At 41.4% G+C, this 21,251-nt stretch overlaps 1 protein-coding gene across 1 annotated transcript in view; it reads right to left on the bottom strand.

The window, feature by feature from the left end:
- CD226 (CD226 molecule) overlaps positions 1-21,251 on the bottom strand; it is a 93,033-nt gene that overhangs the window by 6,247 nt on the left and 65,535 nt on the right. Inside the window, exons 5-6 of the mRNA XM_070361733.1 lie at positions 7,080-7,182; positions 1,773-1,830 (exon numbers count right to left, since the gene is read on the bottom strand). Of these exons, the coding sequence (XP_070217834.1) occupies positions 1,773-1,830; positions 7,080-7,182 (161 nt within the window). The remainder of the gene's footprint in view (positions 1-1,772; positions 1,831-7,079; positions 7,183-21,251) is intronic.

Here is a 21,251-nt window from a genome sequence, read left to right as displayed (position 1 = left end):
AGAAGATACAGAGGCATAAGTGAGAGCAGGGAGAGAGAGCAGGGGACAGAAATGAAGGGAAGAGGAGGAGGAGAGAGAGGCCTTTTGGTGAGTAGTGAGTAGCTTGAAAATTTAGAGTGGTATTGGTGTTTGCACAAAGAAAGTAAAAGTAAAGTTCAAGTGGTATTGCTATCTACTCAATTTGTCTTTTTTAAAAGAGCCCCCAAAGAATCAAGGAAGTCTAACTTTGACAGACCAGCTGACTAACTTTCTAATTGCCACTCAAAATATTAAAAAGCCTGCAAAAGCCTGGAAGCGTTGAATATCTAGGGCAGGAAGTTGCAAAGCGCCTTTCCTCCCCTGGAATTCAGAGCAATAAGTGTACCTTTGCATTGGCTTGAGTGGACAACAGCTAAGGACAGAGAAGAGACCCAAAAATTGTATGTGACAGAACAAAGCCAGACTTCTCCGGCCTTTGCACTTGGTGCCCAGAAGCAAACCATGAGTTATTGAGGAAGACAAAAATTTGTTTTGCAAAGAGTAACTCCTTAATAGAAGAAGAAAGCTAAACTGAGAGATTATTAAGAAGTCTGAAGCACACACACTGGATTGTCAGAAGCTTTTTAGAACTGGATGTTTTGGCCATGTAGCATTCAAGTGCAAATAATTTAATTGAAGAGAAATGGATGTAATTTTAGATAACACTCGGGGAAATGTTTTATTGTAAGATTTTGTAAACAGAAAAATGTGCATTAGAGGGAATATTTGACCTACAGTGGAGACAATGAGTGAGCATGGAAATAAGCATACATCTTATCTGCAAACCCAGAAACCTCCTCTTTCAATTAAACATGAAGGGGCAGGAGCAGGTAGAAAGACAATGTCACGGTTAACCCGCGTCCTGCCCAGCAGAAGGGTCTCTAGCTTCATAATCTGGACATCAATTAATTAATCAATTAATCCAAATATCATTTCAGTAATGAATATCCTGTATTGCATCCTTTTATGTGCTTGCTATGCGTTAGTTTAAATTAATTTAACCCTCACAAAAACCTCAAGACACAGAATATCGTCATGCCCTGCACCGGGTCAGAGAGCATCTCCCCCAAATGTATGTACTTCCTAGACCTTCATTAATGTGACCTTATGTGGAAATAGGGTTGCTTCAGTTGTCACTGGTTAAGATGAGGTCATACTGAAGAACCATGGGCCCTTAGCTCAATATCACTGGTGCCCTTAAAGAAACGGAGAAGAGACACAGACATTCACGTGTGCATGCGGAATAACGCCATGTGAAGACAGAGGAAGAGGTTTGGGCAATGTGTCGACAAGCTGCAGATTGCTGATAGCCGCGGAAACGGAGAGAGAAGCATGGAGCAGAGCCTCGTGCCAAAAAGGACTCGACCCTGCGGAGACCTTGATTCTAGATTTAAGCCCTCCAGAACTGTGGGAGAACAGGATTCTCTTGTTTCTAGTCACCCACTTTGTGGTAATTTTGTCGTTGCAGGCCTCCAATGGCGGTAGCTAAACGTGCAATGTTGACTATTAAGTGTAATTGCTCCTTTATTTATATGGATGTAAAACAGTGTCCAAGGGTATTAATCATAGGAGACTAAATCAGAAAAGAACTGCTTCATCAAATAGCTGAGACTTGAACAACAGGCGACTGTGTGGTTAGGTTATTGAGAATAAAAAAGAAGCTTGCAAGCTGCAAAATGAACTGACTTGACAAGACACTCAGGATGCACAAAAGAGTTGGGGGAGAGGGGAGTAACTATTCTGAGAACACTTACCCTATTCTGTGTGATCCAGACGTCTTTAAATAGGCCTCTTTTCTGTTGCCTTTTCTTTCTGGGAACACATGTACAAAAGAGAAATTAAGAATGACATGTCAGCACTAGCAGTATTTCTTCTTTTTTTTTCCAAAGATTTTTTTTGATGTAGACCATTTTTAAAGTCCTTATTGAATGTGTTACAATACTGCTTCTGTTTTAAGTTTTGGTTTTTTGCCACAAGGCATGTGGGTCTCAGCTCCCCGACCAGGGACTGAACCTGTGCCCCCTGCATTGGAAGGAGAAGTCTTAACCACTGGACCACCAGGGATGTCCCAGCACTCTCATGATTTCAAACGCTCTATACCTCACCTGCACCCCGACCCTTACTGATTAAGCTGAAGTTGTTCATGGCTGCTTTATATGCAGTCACTCAAAATTCCATTGACCTAAATTTTTCCATTTTCCCTACATTCTCCAATGTGCTCACAAATGGCAAAGGCAGCTAAATGGATATCCAGTAGTGTAGCTTAGTAATTAATCTCAGGGAGTTTACTAAAGAATGCTGCAGAGTGGGTTGTTACATATATGACTGACAACCTTCTCCAAATAATTTCAGACATTTCCCACAATTAAAAGTTCCTTTTAAATGCCCACAGTGTAACTTCTTGGATGACAATGACAAAAGAACTAAGCTTTACAGACTCTTTCAGGCACTTCACTAAACCATCTGTATTGCTTTGCTTGCTGAGCCCCTTCAGGTGCGTCCCACTTTTTGCAACCTTATGGACCGTAGCCCGCCAGGCTCCTCTGTCCATGGGATTCTCCAGGCAAGAATACTGCAGTGGGTTGCCACGTCCTTCTCCAGGGGATCTTCCTGACTCAGGGATCAAACTCTTTTCACAAGTGAGGAAATATATGCAGATCTATGACCTTTGATTCATTGTTAAATTATCATTCACAAGGCTTGTTATATCATAATATAGAGTTAACTTTCCAAGTAGGTCCAAATATATATATATATATGTGTGTGTGTGTGTGTGTGTGTGTGTATACATGTGTACATGTGTAAAGAAATATATTTTAACATAAGCCTTAGTGTATACAATGTGATGAAAGAAAAGAGAACATGATTTCTTTTCTTTCAGTTTTATTGAGATATAACTGACATGGAGCACTGTATGGGTTTTCCTGGCGGCTCAGCAGCAAAGAATCTGCCTGCCAATACAGGAGACGTGGGTTCAATCCCTGTGTCAGGAAGATCCCCTGGAAAAGGAAAGGGGACCTGGTGCCCAGGGGCTTCTGGGTGTGTGCCAGGCATGAAGGAAGGATTTCGTTTCCTCCAGGCACCCTGTGATGTATTATGGCTCCTCTCCAGGTCAATGCATCTGAAGCTGAAGCTGCAGGATTAGTTTAAACGTTTGCTAAAACAGAGTTCAGAAGGTCATTGTCAGGTCCTTGGGTCACTTTTCAAGACGTTTCTATTCTAAGCAATGACCACAAACCGATACTAGCGACAGGGTAGAAAAGAGGACCCAATTTTTGCTTTGTGGTTTTGGCCATGATCGTGCATTCAGGTCCACTAATCTTCTTTTTATCACATTTAACCAAGTAGAACAATATATTCTACAGTTCCATTTAGCTATTCACGTAAAAGTGATGCATTCTCATGACTCAAAATCCATCCTGTCTGACACCTGTGACCCTCCCGAGACCTGCCTGTCGCTCAGTCTCTCTCCGCTGTGTTTCCCGTGTTCCCATGCGCTCTAGCTGTCACGTTGGCCCTCAGCACATTTTTATGAACCAAGGTGAAGCAGGGGAGAAACCCTCACTGCCACTAACAACCTGGCTTCCGCACCTCGATTTGCTTATTTCTGACCAGGGATCGACTGGAGGGCAGCCCGCCATGCAGAGAAAGGGACATCGACAGTTTCATGTTTCAACTTAATTAGGCAAATGCTTGTGGACCATCCATTGTTTGGAAAGATTAGCACTAAATGCCATCAAGCACAAAGAAATGAATAAAACACAACCCCTGCCATTATGAATAGCAGGGAAGACAAGCGAGGAGGAAATGATTAAACTACAAAGCAGGCTGAGAGGCGTGGAGGGTGAGAGGCGCAATGGGACTCTGGATGGTGACCTCACGTCTGCTTGCAGGAGGTGGAATGCAGGGCAGCCCCCCAGAGGGGACATGCTCCCCACACCAAGAACATCCACAGGACTGAGGCTAAATCTGGGGGAACCAGCATTTTGGTGGCATCACAGAGGGGAAGAGTCGGGTGTGTTCACAGAATAAAAGTTGTATTTCAATACAACTGGTCCATATCAGGAGAGTAAGTAAAGTAGAAAATATGAATGAATATTAGATTGAAAGAAAGTGAAGTCGCTCAGGCATGTCCAACTCTTTGCGGCCCCATGGACTGTAGGCTACCAGGCTCCTCCATCCATGGGATTTTCCAGGCAAGAATACTAGAGTGGGTTGCCATTTCCTCTTTCAGGGGATCTTCCCAACCCAGGGATCGAACCCTGGGCTCCGGCATTGCAGGCAGACACTTTACCATCTGAGCCACCAGGGAAGTTCCTGAATATTAGATTGAGGTTAGATTAATCAGGCTGAACAGAGGGTACCTGTGACACAAGGTTAATGAGTTTAGCATTATTCTGGTGGCAGTGGAAACATAGTCTTTAAACAGGGAGATAAGGTGGTCAGTCTAACTTTTAGAGAGGAACCAGGAAACATCAGATGAGTTAGAAGGAGAGAGATACCTGGGAGCAGGCAAGCAAGTTGGAGGGATCTCAGATGGCAGGTGAGCAGTGAGGGCCGCCTTTGGAGAGCTGCAGGCTGGGGGTGTGGCAACAAGATGGAGAAACCTACGGGAAACCCTACCAATAAGCACACATGAGTGTGTGTGTGTGTGTGTGTGTACATTAATATTACTGGGGGAGAGGAGTGGAGATGGATGTAGATATTCACTCAACAAACATATAATAAATGGTTACAATGTGTCAGACTTTCAAAAAGCAGACACCAAAAGTTTGGTTCCTTCTTTCCCTGAGACTTAAACGCAAGGGGTGGGATTGGGAGTGGGAGGGAAGCTGAAAGAGAGGGGATATGAATACATTGACAACATCCATTAGATCATCATTGAAAAAGCAAGAGAGTTCCAGAAAAACATCTACTTTATTGACTATGCCAAAGCCTTTGACAGTGTGGATCACAACAAACTATGGAAAATTCTGAAAGAGATGGGGATACCAGACCACCTGACCTACCTCCTGAGAAATCTGTATGCAGGTCAAGAAGCAATAGTTAGAAATGGACCTGGAACAACAGACTGGTTCCAAATCAGGAAGGAAGTATGTCAAGACTATATTGTCACCCTGCTTATTTAACTTATACACAGAGTACATCATGAGATATGCTGGGCTGGATGAAGCACAAGCTGGAATCAAGATTGAGGGGAAAAATATCAATAACCTCAGATATACAGATGATACCACCCTTATGGCAGAAAGTGAAGAGGAACTAAAAAGCCTCTTGATGAAAGTGAAAGAGGAGAGTGAAAAACTTGGCTTAAAACTCAACATTCAGAAAATGAAGATCATGGCATCTGGTCCCATCACTTCATGGGAAATAGATGGGAAACAATGGAAACAGTGACAGGCTTTATTTTGGGGGGCTCCAAGATCACTGCAGATGGCAACTGCAGCCATGAAATTAAAAGATGCTTGCTCCTTGGAAGAAAAGTTATGACCAACCTAGACAGCTTATTAAAAAGCAGAGACATTACTTTGCCAACAAAGGTCTGTCTAATCAAAGCTATGGTTTTTCCAGTGGTCATGTATGGATGTGAGAGTTGGACTGTGAAGAAAGCTGAGTGCCGAAGAATTGATGCTTTTGAACTATGGTGTTGGAGAAGACCCTTAAGAGTCCCTTGGACCACAAGGGGATCCCAACAGTCCATCCTAAAGGAAATCAGTCCTGAATATTCATTGGAAGGACTGATGCTAAAGGTGGCCAATACTTTGGCCACCTGATGCGAAGAACTGATTCATTGGAAAGGACCCTGATGCTGGGAAAGATTGAAGGCAGGAGGAGAAGGGAACGACAGAGGATGAGATGGTTGGATGGCATCACCGACTCAATGGACATGAGTTTGAGCAAGCTCCAGGAGTTGGTGATGGACAGGGAGGGCATTCTGCAGTCCATGGAGTTGCAAAGAGTCAGACACAACTGAGCAACTGAACTGAACTGAATACATACACAAGTAACTGATTCAGGTTGTCTCATGGCAGAAACCAGCACAACATGGTAAAGCGATTATCCAGTTAAAAATAACTCAGTAAATAAATTAACACATTAGTTAGAATCACGAGTTATAAGGAATGATTCCAACCCAATGTGAATACAAATAAGATTGCCACAAACACCTAGACTGGTGAGTCGATGAATGTGGGGCAGCTAGGAGGGAAGGGTCAACCAAGAACATCCTAGAAAATTCCCAAGAGTGTCACAGACAATAAAAGGTAGGAGACTTTAGAAGAGGCAAGGTGGCCCCCTGCTCTCTCTAGGGTAGCCCCTCCCAACTCCTTTCTTCGCAATAATCTGTAATAAAGGCACCTACATTACTTGTTTCAGACATTATATAACCATTTAAAATCACACTGTTTGCTTATTAGAATGTGCATGCCATTACATCTCATTCACCGTGGTCAGAATAAATAAATAAATGAAGGTGTTGGGGGTTCCCAGGTGGCGCAGTGATAAAGAACCTGCCTACCAATGCTGGAGACACAAGAGATGCAGGATAGATCCCTGGGTCAGGAAGATCCCCTGGAGGAGGAAATGGCAACCCTCTCCAGTGTTCTTGCCTGGAGAACCCCATAGACAGAGGAACCTAGCGGGCTACAGTCCCTGGGGTAGCAAAGAGTTGGACATGACTGAGCATACATGTAATGAGTGTTCAGCCCTGGTTTTGGCCTCAGAATCCACCCCTCCCCGACCCCTCTGTCACGCACACACACCTCGCCCCCCATCTGCCAGCCTTTTGTGTTTGCCGGAGGAAGAAGACAGATATAGCTGCAGACAGGCAGTTGAACCTGTGGATGAGGGGGTGGACTGCCCACTCCTCCTAATTCTGAGATGAACTGCTCTAGCCTTCTCCTCTAACACCGCCACAGCCCCTGCTCCTCCTCTACCTTTAAGAACAGCATTCAAAGGACGTAGCCTCAGTACATGAGTCCTAAGACAGCTCAGCCAGCTGCTGGGTCATTAATAGAGAAACTCGAGCATCAGAATTACTCAGGAGGAGCTGCACTACTCACCTCTTGTAAGTAATGACAGTGATGGTGGTAATTAGGATAACCAATAGGAACAGAAGAACTGCCCCACCAGCCACAAAGGGGATGTATGAGTTCTTGGTTTCACCTAGGAGGAAAAAAAATAAATAAATTATAGGAGGAATTAGGAACTCAGCTAAAGCTAGAATAGAGAGGAAGTTGGGAAAATTTTTAAAGTGTACATTAATCATCACAGAATAACAATGTATATAAAACAAAGAATCCAATTTAAAAAACATAGGATGAGTAGGGGGAAAAGATTTCTTCTTTCAGAGTCTCCTAAATATCTCTGACTCCTCACAGATTTTCCTTACTTCCTTGACCTAATAGTGGGTTTGACACCTTAAGAAGAATAAGAATAGAAAGCATTTATTCACGGTAGGTAGCACTTCATTCTAATGAACTCCCAATCAGAAACACAAAATCTTTAGTAGGAAAAAAAAAACTATCAAACTAGTATATAAATGAAGATTACTGCTGGGACTTCCCTGGTGATCTAACGGTTAAGACTTTGCCTTCCACTACAAGGGATGCAGATTCAATGCCTAGTCAGTGAACTAAGATTCCGCATGCTTTACAGCCAAAAACCCAAAATATAAAACAGAAGCAATACTGTAACAGATTCAATAAAGACTTTCTAAATGGTCCACGTTAAAAAAAAAATCTTTTTTAAAAAATGAAGATTATTCCTTAGTTCTGATAATAATAAGTACATCACAACAGTATGTAACTTTGATATCTGTAAGTGGAATTTTGCTTAAGAAATACTGGCTACTTAATGGTAGTTTAGGATAAAAATAATCAAGAAAAGTATGTTACTTTTCCAACTCAGGTATTAACTGGACAGACCAGCAATCGGGGTAAAAGGAAAATCTGAAATTTTCACACTGATTCTTTCACTATTTAGCTATTTGACCTCCAGCAAATTCCTAACCTTCTCTGCCAGCCTTCCTCCAACTGTCAAGTGATGCCAACACTCCTAATTACATCATGGAGTTGGGATAAGAGTCTAATGAGGCAATATTCAAATGAGCAATATTTGCTCCCCTCTGGACTGAGATCCTGTGAGATCAGAGACCATCTTATCTTTCAGATGTCCTCCTTCCCACAGCACACCTCACCCACCACCACCCACAGAGCTCCTTGCAAGAAGATATCAGACTGTGTTGTCGATGGAAGTGGGATTGAATGGAAACCAAGGTGCTGTCTTTATGCCCATCTCTCTTTAGATGGCAAATTTTCCAGGCCCCCCTCCTGCAGAAAAGGGGCAGCTATGGCAGAGACCAACACAACTGCCCATCCTCTTGAAACTGAGATTTAATTTCCTGATTCCCAGGCTGTCTGGAATCCCATGGCAACCTGAAAACCATGCTTTTCACAGCAGTCTTCCCAATCTCTCAGTCAGATGATTTCTTCCTTCCTGACTCACTATTTAGCTGAGATTTTTTTTCATGTCAGTTCAGTTCAGTCACTCAGTCATGTCCGACTCTTTGCGACCCCATGAATTGCAGCACTCCAGGCCTCCCTGTCCATCACCAACTCCAGGAGTTCACTCAGACTCACGTCCATCGAGTCAGGGATGCCATCCAGCCATCTCATCCTCTGTCGTCCCTTTCTCCTCCCGCCCCCAATCCCTCCCAGCATCAGAGTCTTTTCCAATGACTCAACTCTTCGCATGAGGTGGCCAAAGTACTGGAGTTTCAGCTTTAGCATCATTCCTTCCAAAGAACACCCAGGACTGATCTCCTTTACAATGGACTGGTTGGATCTCCTTGCAGTTCAAGGGACTCTCAAGAGTCTTCTCCAACACCACAGTTCAAAAGCATCAATTCTTCGGCACTCAGCTGTCTTCACAGTCCAGCTCTCACATCCATACATGACCACTGGAAAAATGATAGCCTTGACTAGACAGACCTTTATTGGCAAAGTAATGTCTCTGCTTTTGAATATGCTATCTAGGTTGGTCATAACTTTCCTTCCAAAGAGTAAGCGTCTTTTAATTTTATGGCTGCAATCACCATCTGCAGTGATTTTGGAGCCCAAAAAAATAAAGTCTCTCACTGTTTCCACTGTTTCCCCATCTATTTCCCATGAAGTGATGGGACCGGATGCCATGATCTTCGTTTTCTGAATGTTGAGCTTTAAGCCAACTTTTTCACTCTCCTCTTTCACTTTCATCAAGAGGCTTTTAGTTCCTCTTCACTTTCTGCCATAAGGGTGGTATCATCTGCATATCTGAGGTTATTGATATTTCTCCTGGCAATCTTGATTCCAGCTTGTGCTTCATCCAGCCCAGTGTTTCTCATGATGTACTCTGCATATAAGTTAAATAAGCAGGGTAACAATAAACAGCCTTGACGTACTCCTTTTTCTATTTGGAACCAGTCTGTTGTTCCATGTCCAGTTCTAACTGTTGCCTCCTGACCTGTATATAGGTTTCTCAGAAGGCAGGTCAGGTGGTCTGGTATTCCCATCTCTTTCAGAATTTTCCACAGTTTTTTGTGATCCACATAGTCAAAGGCTTTGTCATAATCAATGATAAGAGCTCAAAGTTTACTCCACTCATTCTTTGGTAAGGTTTACTGCAAAGAGAGACTGAATCATATAATAAACACTATTTTTACTTTTTAAATTTGTTTAACCTATAAGGTGAATAAAGGTAGCAAACTATATTAACACTTTAAAGACCTCGTACGTAGCATCTAAGATGGGGTTTTGTTCAGATATGATGGGGAGAAGGAAACTGAAATTTATTCAGAGCAAAAAATACATTGAATCATCACTGCAAAAAGAACAAGGGAATTTTCTCCCAATCAAATAAGAAATTAGCATTTTTCAGTTCTTGGCACATTTTTAAAAGTAAACAAAATATCTGAAGTTATTCTGCATTATAACACAGGCTTATGAAAGGACCACAGTTGCTATGCTGACATAATTTGAATATAGTAGGTGCTAAGGTTAAGTCAAATGAACAATTGTGAAAGAAAAAAATGAAAGTTATGATCAAAAAATTCATTGACAGTACTCTGGGAAAATAATTTACCTACTTTTTGAAATATTTTTTAGATCTTAATTACACTAAAAAAAAGAAAGAAAGAAAGAAAACCAATCTGGGTGGACTACAGAGATCTAAATGTTTAAATGTAAACATGAGAAAAATGTGAGTATTATTTAATCTCTGAAATGAGAAATGACTTTCCAGTTTATACAAATAAGCAAATACATAGGATCAATTGGGTCAAAATGAAAAGTATCTGGAGGTCAAAGTCATCACAAACAACATGCAGAAACAAAAAAAATCAGTTGGCATCTTTAACATACCCTTGCTATTAAGAGAAAACTAAGCAAGACAGTGAGAAGGATGTGGATAACTTATTAACCAAAGCACTTAAATTTGCATGAAAGGAAGCCAGTGGCAAGATGGATGACCTCAAGTTCAATCTAGGGAGCGAAATCTACCATGACCAGCCTCCAGGAAGAAAGCATTCTCTGTACATCCATCCTTTCATGAACTGCTTGCACATTTGATTAATTTCTTCTCTACAAAAATGTTCAGAAATATGAACAAAGAGTTTTGTGAAACATTTATAACAGCAAAAAAAAAAAAACTTATTTTCCGAGAGCAGACTAAAGCAAGACTACATAGCGGAGGGTCTCAAACGTAACTAGCATCACTAGCGGGCTTGTTAAACTGCAGATGGCTGAGTGGTCCCCTCGGAGTTTCTGACTCAGTAGGCTAGGGAGGGATTCCCAGGTGGTGCGCGTAGTTTTGCCTTTTCCAGGTTATCACATGGTATGTAGCCATTTCAGATTGGTTTCTTTCATTTAGCAATATGCATTAAGATTCCTCCATGGGTGGGTGTGGAGATTCCTTAAAAAACTGGAAATAGAACTGCCTTATGATCCAGCAATCCCACTGCTGGGCATACACACCGAGGAAACCAGAATTGAAAGAGACACATGTACCCCAATGTTCATCGCAGCACTGTTTATAATAGCCAGGACATGGAAGCAACCTAGATGTCCATCAGCAGATGAATGGATAAGAAAGCTGTGGTACATATACACAATGGAGTATTACTCAGCCATTAAAAACAATACATTTGAATCAGTTCTAATGAGGTGGATGAAACTGGAGCCTATTATACAGAGTGAAGTAAGCCAGAAAGAAAAACACCAATACAGTATACTAACACATATATATGGAATTTAGAAAGATGGTAATGATAACCCGGTGTACGAGACAGCAAAAGAGACACTGATGTACAGAACAGTCTTTTGGACTCTGTGGGAGAGGGCCAGGGTGGAATGATTTGGGAGAATGGCATTGAAATATGTATAATATCATATATGAAATGAGTCGCCAGTCCAGATTCGATGCACGATACTGGATGCTTGGGGCTGGTGCACTGGGACGACCCAGAGGGATGGTATGGGGAGGGAGGAGGGAGGAGGGTTCTGGATGGGGAACACATGTATACCTGTGGCGGATTCATTTCGATATATGGCAGAACCAATACAATATTGTAAAGTTTAAAAATAAAATAAAATTAAAAAAAAAAAAGAATCCTCCTGTCAATACAGGAGACACGGGTGACTCGAATTCAATCCCTGGGTCAGGAAGATCCCCCGGAGAAGGAAAAGGCAACCCAGCACAGAATTCTTGCCTGGAAAAGTCCATGGAGAGAAGAACCTGGTGGCAGAAGAGCCTGGTGGACTACTGTCTATGGGGTCACAAAGAGTTGGACATGATGAAGCAACTGAGCACACAGGTCTGGGAGGGTCCCAGAATTTGCAGGTCCTGTGTGATGCTGGTTTGGAGCCACCTCTTTGAGAATCAGGGCGTGGACGTTAGAATGATGAGTGTAAAGAATTACAATGAAATGGAAAACTGTTGACTCTAAGTAGAAAGTTCAGTAAAATTTCAAAGCCAGAATTCACAAATGCGCATGCTAAGATATCTCAATAGAGGATAGAACTTATGAGAAAAAAAGTCTGCCAGGCAACAGCATGCCACAGTTTTAAAGTGATGAGCTTCAGGGAATAGAATTAAAAGTGATTATTTCTTTAGGCTTTTTGCTATTTTCCAAATGTACTAAATGATAATAATCAGAAAAAAAACAGTAGAAAAACTTAGAGGTCTGCCTGCTTAAAACAGAATACTCTGCCAGTTTTTAATGGTTATATTTAAAGTGCAGGACGTAGAGAGTTTCTCTGCAGAACTGTACTCAGAACCCTTAAGAATCACAATGGCTTTCTTTGTTAAGCTCTACATTATGATAATTAAGTAGAAACCACTGCAAAGTATGGTGATTTGTTTCATGCTGCTCACTTATAAAACCAAAATCAAAATTTCAGATTCTTCACATTCTTTCATGTGAAGTATATTGGCTCTTTTTAACCTCTTCTAGCAAATGTTGGACTCAGATCCATCTTACTCATTTTTTAACATGTAGTATTTTAAGGCACAGTGCATACTTGGCATTAGAGATGGAATGGTGGGTAAAAACAAAAAACAAAAAAACAAAAAGGTAGAGATTCAATCACACTCCAGAGGTATGACAATCCAGATATCTCAGCCTAAAGCCAATACTACTTTTTTAAAATTTTTCTTTCTTTTCTTTTTTTTTTTTTAATTTTTTGGCCAGGCAGTGCAGCATGTGAGATCTTAGTTCCCCAAGCAGGGATTAAACCTGTGCCCCCTGCATTGGAAGTATGGAGTCTTAACCACTGGCCTGCCAGGGCTGTCCACAGGTAATCCTACCTTTTACCTCTTCTGCGCCTCCCACTCCTCGGCTGCATTAATGTGAACCATAATTGATGGGGCTAGCGTAACCACACAACTTGCTGGGCCCTCTGTGACTAAAACCAGAAACAAAAGGGAAAAGCAAACAGTGGTGGAAACTTTAGGGAGTCAGTCAATATTTCCTAATGCTCACTTTTTCCTAAATTCTGCTACTAGATCCTAGCTTGAGTAATGTCAGCCCTCAAGCCCCTCTCTTAAAGAAAGAAGAATTACTGTCTCATCTCAGGCAGCCACTTTTTGGCTGATTTTTTTTTTTTTTTTCAACTTTCATCCCCATGCTGTGTTGATTCATGGGAGGACAAAAGTGTCGTGAACCATAAAGCCATTATTTTCCCACCCATCAGAAAAGATAAATACAGTTAAAACAATTTAAAGCACGTCAGTGAGAGATATAAATGAATAATTTACTCCAGGACTGCAGCCCTCCCGGCTACGTTTCTGCCGATGACAAGTATTTATGGCTGAGTTATAAACCTTTCTTTAGAAAGGCTCAGATAGAAATGCTTCCTGGTCCTTTCCTCAGAGCCAGGCGGGCAAGAGCAGGCGTTGATGTTTACAGTTCGTCCTTTATCATGGTTGGGGTGGGGTCAGGGAGTGGGGAGACCAGGTAATTCCAAACCTAAATATCTGGGTCAAAATAATGAACATTTCCCAGTTTTCCCATGCTGGGAAAAACTCACAGGTCCTGACCCTCTCTCTAGCCAGCCCTGGATAGGTCATGGTAGATACCAGTAAAAGTAATCTGTGCTGAATTGCCCTATTAAAAAAGAGAAGTATTCAAGTTCACTCTAGGTTCAGACGGGATATATTCAGGGTGTGTGTGTTCCCACAGGATGCATGTGTGAGTGGACAGACTCAGCATTATCAGGTCGATTCCAATTTTTGGCTCACGGTATGATGCAAATATCCAACCTGTCCCAAGCTAGATATTGAAAAGCACAGATTGAGAAGGGAAGCCTTGGAGTCTAAGTTCTGTCTTCTAAGTCTTTTCCCTGGAAGACCCCAGTACAAGACACTTGAACTTCTGGAATTTTTCTTAGCAACTGCAAAATGATGATGAAATCAACACCAGAGTGGCTATGGCGGTGGCTATAGATAAAACATGTAGAGATGCTTTATATATTTAAGCACCACATAATGTAAATCATCAAGAGTGTGCTTATATTTTGTATGCATGCATTCAAAATCAGAGTTAAGTAACTAACTTCTGTTCTTTCGTGTTGAAATTCCATGTTGTTCTAGTCATGTAAAACAGAGGGTGTTTGTTTCTGGAACTAGATTCACCTTTCTGGGGAAAGGTAAAAGGGGTGTTGATAAACATGTACAGGATGGCTGTCCGTTTCGGGGATCCCTGGAAATAACGGTAGCCTTGAGTTTGTTGAACTTTCCTGTATGCCTGCAATATGCATCAAGCGGGTTTTGGCATGGTAATATGATTCCAAGTTTTCAAAGGTCAAACTTCTTTGTGCAAATCAATTTTATACTCTCTGTATTTCAGAAACCTTTCCCTGTTTTATAGCAAGAAGGTCCTAGGGAATAAATTATTTGCAGAGAATTAAAGGACCATGACATCAACCTCTAATTTTTCTTCGGAGTGAATAGTAACTATTCCTCCTCAAAATAAAAGTATCGTGCATGTGGAATCCAAAGTACGACACAACACAACGTTGAAAATCAATTATACTCCAATAAAAATTAATTAAAAACAAGTATAATAAAATGCTGAAACTAAAAAAATATAAAAGTAAAATAAAATACGACACAAATGAACTTATCTATGACACAGAAACAGATTCACAGACTCAGAGAAGGGACGGATTGCCAAGGGTGCGGGGATGCGGGAGGGGTGGGTTAGGAGTTCAGGTTAACAAACGCAGAGTATTATGCAAAGAATGGATAAACAAGGTCTACTGTATAGCAGAGAAAACTATATTCAATATTCTATAAAAACCATAGTGGAAAGGAATATAAAAAGAATATATATACACATATATATATATAAAAGAATATATATGTGTGTGTGTGTATATATATATGTATTAATATAACTGAATCCCTTTGTTGTACAGCAGAAAGCAGAGAGTAGTTAAAGAGCCTCTTGATGAAGGTGAAAGAAGAGAGTAAAAAAGCTGGCAAAAACTCAACATTCAAAAAATTAAGATCATGGTATCCAGGCCCATCACTTCACAGCAAATAGATAAGGAAACAATGGAAACAGTGACAGACTTTATTTTCTTGGGCTTCAAAATCACTGCAGATGGTGACTGTAGCCACAAAATTAAAAGACACTTGCTCCTTGGAAGAAAAGCTATGACCAACCTAGACAGCATATTAAAAAGCAGAGGCATTACTTTGCCAACAAAGGTCTGTCTAATCAAAGCTATGGTTTTTCCAGTAGTCATGTATGGATGTGAGAGTTGGACTATAAAGAAAGCTAAGCACCGAAGAATTGATGCTTTTGAGCTGTGGTTTGAAAAGACTCTTGAGAATCCCTTGGACTGCAAGGAGATCAAACCAGTTAATCCTAAAGGAAATCAATCCTGAATATTCATTGGAAGGACCAATGTTGAAGCTGAAGCTCCAATACTTTGGCCACCTGATGCAAAGAGCCGGCTCATTAGAAAAGACCCGGATGCTGGGAAAGATTGAAGGCAGGAGGAGAAGGGGATGATAGAGGATGAGGTGGTTGGATGTCATCGCTGACTCAATGGACATGAGTTTGGGCAAGCTCTAGGAGATGGTGAAGGACAGGGAAGCCTGGCGTGCTGCGATTCATGGGGTCACAAAGAGTCAGACACGACTGAGCTACTGAACAACAACAAGAATGTTAAGACCTACATACATCTTGCTCACTTCCGTGGTGAATCAGTGTGCAAAAAAGAGTCAGTGTAGCAGCCCCAAGACCCCCATCCTTAGAAAGCCCTGCTCACAAGGTATGCCCTTGGCTGATGAGTGGGAAGTTGGGTTTGGAGAGCATTCTTACCTTTTCTTAACTGCCAAGGTGGTTTGTTGAATCTGAACTATTGACACAATGTGGTTTATGCTAAACACCTGCGTTCTTTCTGGGACTCAGCCAATCCTGACTTTGCCCCACCCATCTTTTCCATTAGCTGATATTGCTTTGTATCCTTTCGCTCTACTAAATCAGGGCCATCTCTTTGAAATGCAATCATCAAGGAAGAGAGAGCCCATATCTTCCAGTTCTATGGGAAGACAGGAGTCTAAGGTCCAAGGGCACCATGCTTCAAGGTGCCAAACTACCTCCAGCTGTTAAGATGTAAAAAGCTCATTTTTCCTTTGGATAAAGCCAATTAGCCAACACAAGTGGTCACTCCAGATGCCAGGTGAATTTAGGAGGAGCTATGCGGGACAAATGATGCTACCGAGTCCTCCTACTCGAGCACAAGTTACTGTTTACCTTGAAAACATACATATAGTTGCATCTGCGGGACTCTATGAGAAGTTAAGATTTCCTTCTATCTTTGCAGTCTCTTAGTGGACTGCCTGTGACACATATCACAATTCTGGTTTAATGCTTATTCAATAGTAAAATTGTTTTCTTTCCCTTCTACCCTTGTGGAGCAGTTTTCTGGGTAGGGAGAAGATTTTGTTTCTAATTCTAATTCCCCAACACATTGTTATTACTGTTGTTTAACCAAGTGTAACTCTACCTTACGGTGTCACTATTATGCTAATCCAAGAGGATATAATGGGAAAATTTTCAAATGTTCCACTAAAATCCAGATGAACATTTCACCCATGCAATAAGACATGGTGGGCATAACATACCATTGAAATATTTTATGTATTTAGCTGTTCAAATAAAGGTCCATAAATATGAGAGACTATAACTCTTCAGAACACTTAACATAGAAAAGAAACTTTTGTTTTTTCCTGGGAGATTCTAAGGGTTAAGCCTTCACTGCCCTAATTCTGATAGCTAATAACTCCAGCTCTGGGTTCAGTGGTCGTTCATCATCTACAAGACCTAGAGGAAGAGCAGGATTTGAGAGGAAGAGGCGGAGGAGAGACTTAAAATGGAAGGAGGGTGATGTGGGGAACTCTGAGCTGATTCCAGGGAAGTTGCTCAAGGAAACAGAGCTTTCCCACAGGACAAGTGTACTGGGTGGGTCTGGTGAAGACCTAGGAGGCAGGTGGTTGCAAAGCTGAGAAGCCACCGGAGAGCTGAGCTCTCACCAGTTCTCTCCAGCAAGAACCTTCACTCGCCTTTGCTCAGGGGTTACTCTTAAAGTCCCCTTATCAGTTCCTGGCATGGACTGGACCAGCCCTCACCTCCACACCCTAATACCTGCTACCTGATTTCACTTGTCCTTCATGAGACTGATGCAAAGAGCCAACTCATTGGATAAGACCCTGATGCTGGGAAAGATTGAGGGCAGGAGGAGAAGGGGGCGACAGAGGACAAGATGGTTGGATGGCATCACTGACTCAGTGGACAGGACTTTGAGCAAACTCCGGGAGATAGTGAAGGACAGGGAAGCCTGGTGTGCTGCAGTCCAGGGTGTTGCAAAGTGTCAGTAATGACTTAGTGACTGAAGAACGTGAGACTGCGTGAACACCCTCCCTCACGTGACTTCACGATACTCAGAAGCCCCAGGAAAGGGGACGAGTCAGTGGGGAACTCACAGACACAGCACCTGGATGACCTGAGCACACATAAGCACAGGGGCTGGAAGAAAATAGTGGGCGATCAAACCCCACTTCCTCTGCCTACCCCTGCTCCACGTGTTGGTTCAGTAGGTGATCTATGATACCTACTCACTTCCCAAAAGGAAGAGCACAAGGCTGTGGAACTCTACCGTAGCCAGCTTCTCCTGTGATGCTGCTGTTGATGGCAGTAATGTTTTTTTTCCTTCTGCTTGGAGAAGTAATTCAGTGCCGTGGTTAAGAACAAGAACCCTGGAGCCCATCTTCACGGCTGTGAAACCCAGCCCCGCTCCTTACTAGCTATGAAGCCTGAAATAAGTTTCTTAAGCTCTTCATGCCTCACCTTCCTCATCCATAAAATGTAGATAATAATAGAGTTGTGGTGACAACGGCATGACTAATTATCAGTAAGTGTTAGAGTGACTGGCACAGACATAAACATAATATGCAAGGCTGTCATGCAGCAGCCAAGACAAAGCCTTGTGCCACTTAGTCCTTATAACTGCTATTTATAACTTTTCCCTTGGGTCCTTAGAAAACTTTATACCTCAAACTCTATGACATTTATAAAGGCGTATATATAAATGTGCTATAAATGTCATACAGATAGTTTCAGAATATGAAACAGAAAGCATTGGGCTAAAGATTAATTTTTCTGTCCAACTTTAAGTTATGTTACATGAAAAAATTTACTAATTGCTCTACAAAACATGTAAAAGTCAATGCCTGGTTATAAGAAACAAGGGATCTGGTAATAATTTCAAAATCTACAGCTTTATTCTCTAGAGTTTAACTATTCATCCGTTCTCTCCATTTTTAAAATAGCCAGTGATTTTATTAAAAAAAGAACTGCATGATTGGATTTCAAAGCTGATATCTTTACTTACTAGACCAGGAAGAAAAGACAGTCATCAACATAAAAGCAAAACAACTTGTTTTGATTAAAGTATTTGGGATTTGTGAGTTTCCTGTGAGTGTAAAATTGCCCACACAAGCACATGTATTTATTGAATGTTTGCCATCTGGCAGATTGTTCCTCCTAACAAATATTCACAGTTATCTTAATTCACAAATGCATACACACACATGTGCACACTAAAAGAGTGAAGAATTATCTCAATGCTCAATATAAAACATGAAAAACAACAGGAGAATAATTACACTTTGCAAGCCTGTATTGCTTTATATTCGTAAACTTGCCTCCTATGTGGCCCTGATTTGGGGGTCATTTGCATATCCATCACATCCTTAAGATTCTTTGATTTGAAGTCACAAAAACATCCTATCCTTTGTTAACATCGTTTCTTCCCATCAACAATTACTCTTGACTTGCCCATGTCCATCATTGCAATGATAAGGATTTTCATCACTCACTATTCACCTTCACTAAAGCCATTTCACACTCCTGACCAGCGCTATGGAGAGCTTAAAACAGCTCAACCCTATATCCATGAAAGGAAGAGTTGCCTCCTGTGGGTTAATTAAATAAAACCACTTTAATATTTAAAAGATTATGAGCATCATAGTTACTTCTGAGTTTTAGCCAAAGTGAACTACATTCAATTAATTCTGAAAATAAGGTGTAGAGGGATCAATGGGGATTGAAAAATATTTATTTTATAAAAATTTATCCAAGCATATTCTTCTGTTGAATGTGAAAGGGTTAGTCACTCAGTCAAGTCTGACTCTTTGTGACCCAGTGGACTGTAGCCCACCAGGTTCCTCTGTCCATGGGATTCTCCAGGCAGGAATACTGGGGTGGGTTGCCATTCCCTTCTCCGGGGGATCTGCATGACCCAGGGATCAAACCCATGTCTCCTGCATTGCAGGTGGATTTTTTACCATCTGAGTCACCAGGGAAGCCCTATGCTGTTGAATAAATACCTTTAAAGAAAACTCTGAATCATTTCAGTATACATAACTTTACAATACAAATGGGGGGTTCAAAGATGTATCTCTACGGCTGACAGGCCTGCATTTATTCTTCATTTCTTTTTCTTTCAAATAATATAGACTACTGAAAACAAACTAGGTCACCTTTGAATGCTTATCAAGGGTCAGGTCAGAACATGTTCGAAATATCTCAGTTGAAGTTGGAAGTAGTTGTCTGACTAATTGAACTGCAATACTTAAAACTAGAATTTCTGTTAAGAATGAAATGCCATTAACCTTATACAAAGAACTGTCTTTTTAAAAATTTAAGAAGTTTTCTACTTGCCTTTGGGGAAAAATTCACACCATCATCTATGTTCGGTTCCTAATAAGGCTCTAAGAGATCATTATAAGCTGTTAACGATTCTCAGATGTTTGAAAATTAAAAAAAAAAAAAATCACACATGACACGGAAGAACAAATGGCTATTTTGCAGTTGGAGTCATTAGACAGGTCTCTCAGGTAAATGTGGTCATGGATTTTAAGTGGGAGGAAAATCAGTACATTTTTCTGAATTTGAATTCCTACCTGAACTCTGAGTTTCTAGGGAGAGGAAAGCGTTATGAAAATTATTTAAAATTCAGGCTGAGGATAAAGATCCACTTTAAGAAAAACAGTTCTTAGGATTAGCTGCTTTCTAATACCATCAACTCAGGGATGCCCAGGTGCCTCATTGGTTAAAAAAAAAAAAAATCCACCTGCCAATGTTGATGATACAGGTTCAATCCCTGGGTCGGGAACATCCCCTGCAGGAGGAAATGGCAACCCACTTCAGTATTCTTGCCTGGAGAATGCCATGAACAGAGCAAACTGGCGGGCTACAGTCCATGGGGTCACAAAGAATCGGTCACGACTGAGCGCACATGTGCACACACACAATACCACCAGCTGCTTCGTGTACAGTAGTGATGATAATGAACAAGGTTCCTTATGCAAGAGCTCCATCAGATCATTTAACACGAGATTTTCAACATTTCCTTCTCTCTGATACTAACTTGTCACTATCATTATTCAGCTCAATATCTTGTTTATCTACACAAATAGGGTATGTACAAAAAATGACTTCAGGCCGCAATTCCAGGATTGTGTGCTTTAGGAAAGATGAATAAATCAAGATGTAGGGCTTATAAAACAAACTCACTGACTGCTTGCTTTTTTTTTTTTTTAATTCAATGACTCGTAAAAGAAAGATGTGGGCAGAGGCAAATGTAAAGTAAAGCTGTGATGTGTGCTCAGTCGTGTCTGACTCTTTGCGACCCCATGAACTGTAGCCCACCAGGTTTCTCTGTCCATGGGATTTTCCAGGCAAGAATAAAGGAGTGGGTTGCCGTTTCCTCCTCTCAAAGTAAAGCTACAAGGACATAAGAGGGCCCTGACGGACTAGCTAACTCGTTTGAGATGATGGAAACAGTATGTTTCATCTGGATACCCAATTATCATCCAGAATTTTAATAACAACCAAACAGGCTAAAAACCATAGGTGGTCTGTACTGGTAGAAGATACTGAACTTGCAGGCAGCGACACCGGTGCTCTGAGACTCTAGTCCTGTGGTTCCAGCATATAAGCTGCCGTGACATGATTTTCTCTGCAGGAATAGATAATAAAAGGCAGATGTTCACCATATCAGGTCATGGAAACAGATGTACCTGGGAGCCTGGCGAGCACCAGCTCAGACAGCCACCATGCCTACCATTTCAGGGTCTTTTCCAACGCCTACAATAGTCACATCTATTATAAATTCAGAAGACTC

The sequence above is a fragment of the Bos mutus genome, chromosome 24 (assembly GCF_027580195.1).
Source record: "Bos mutus isolate GX-2022 chromosome 24, NWIPB_WYAK_1.1, whole genome shotgun sequence".
NCBI lineage: Eukaryota > Metazoa > Chordata > Mammalia > Artiodactyla > Bovidae > Bos > Bos mutus.
This window is presented reverse-complemented; position numbering and strand designations above follow the sequence as displayed.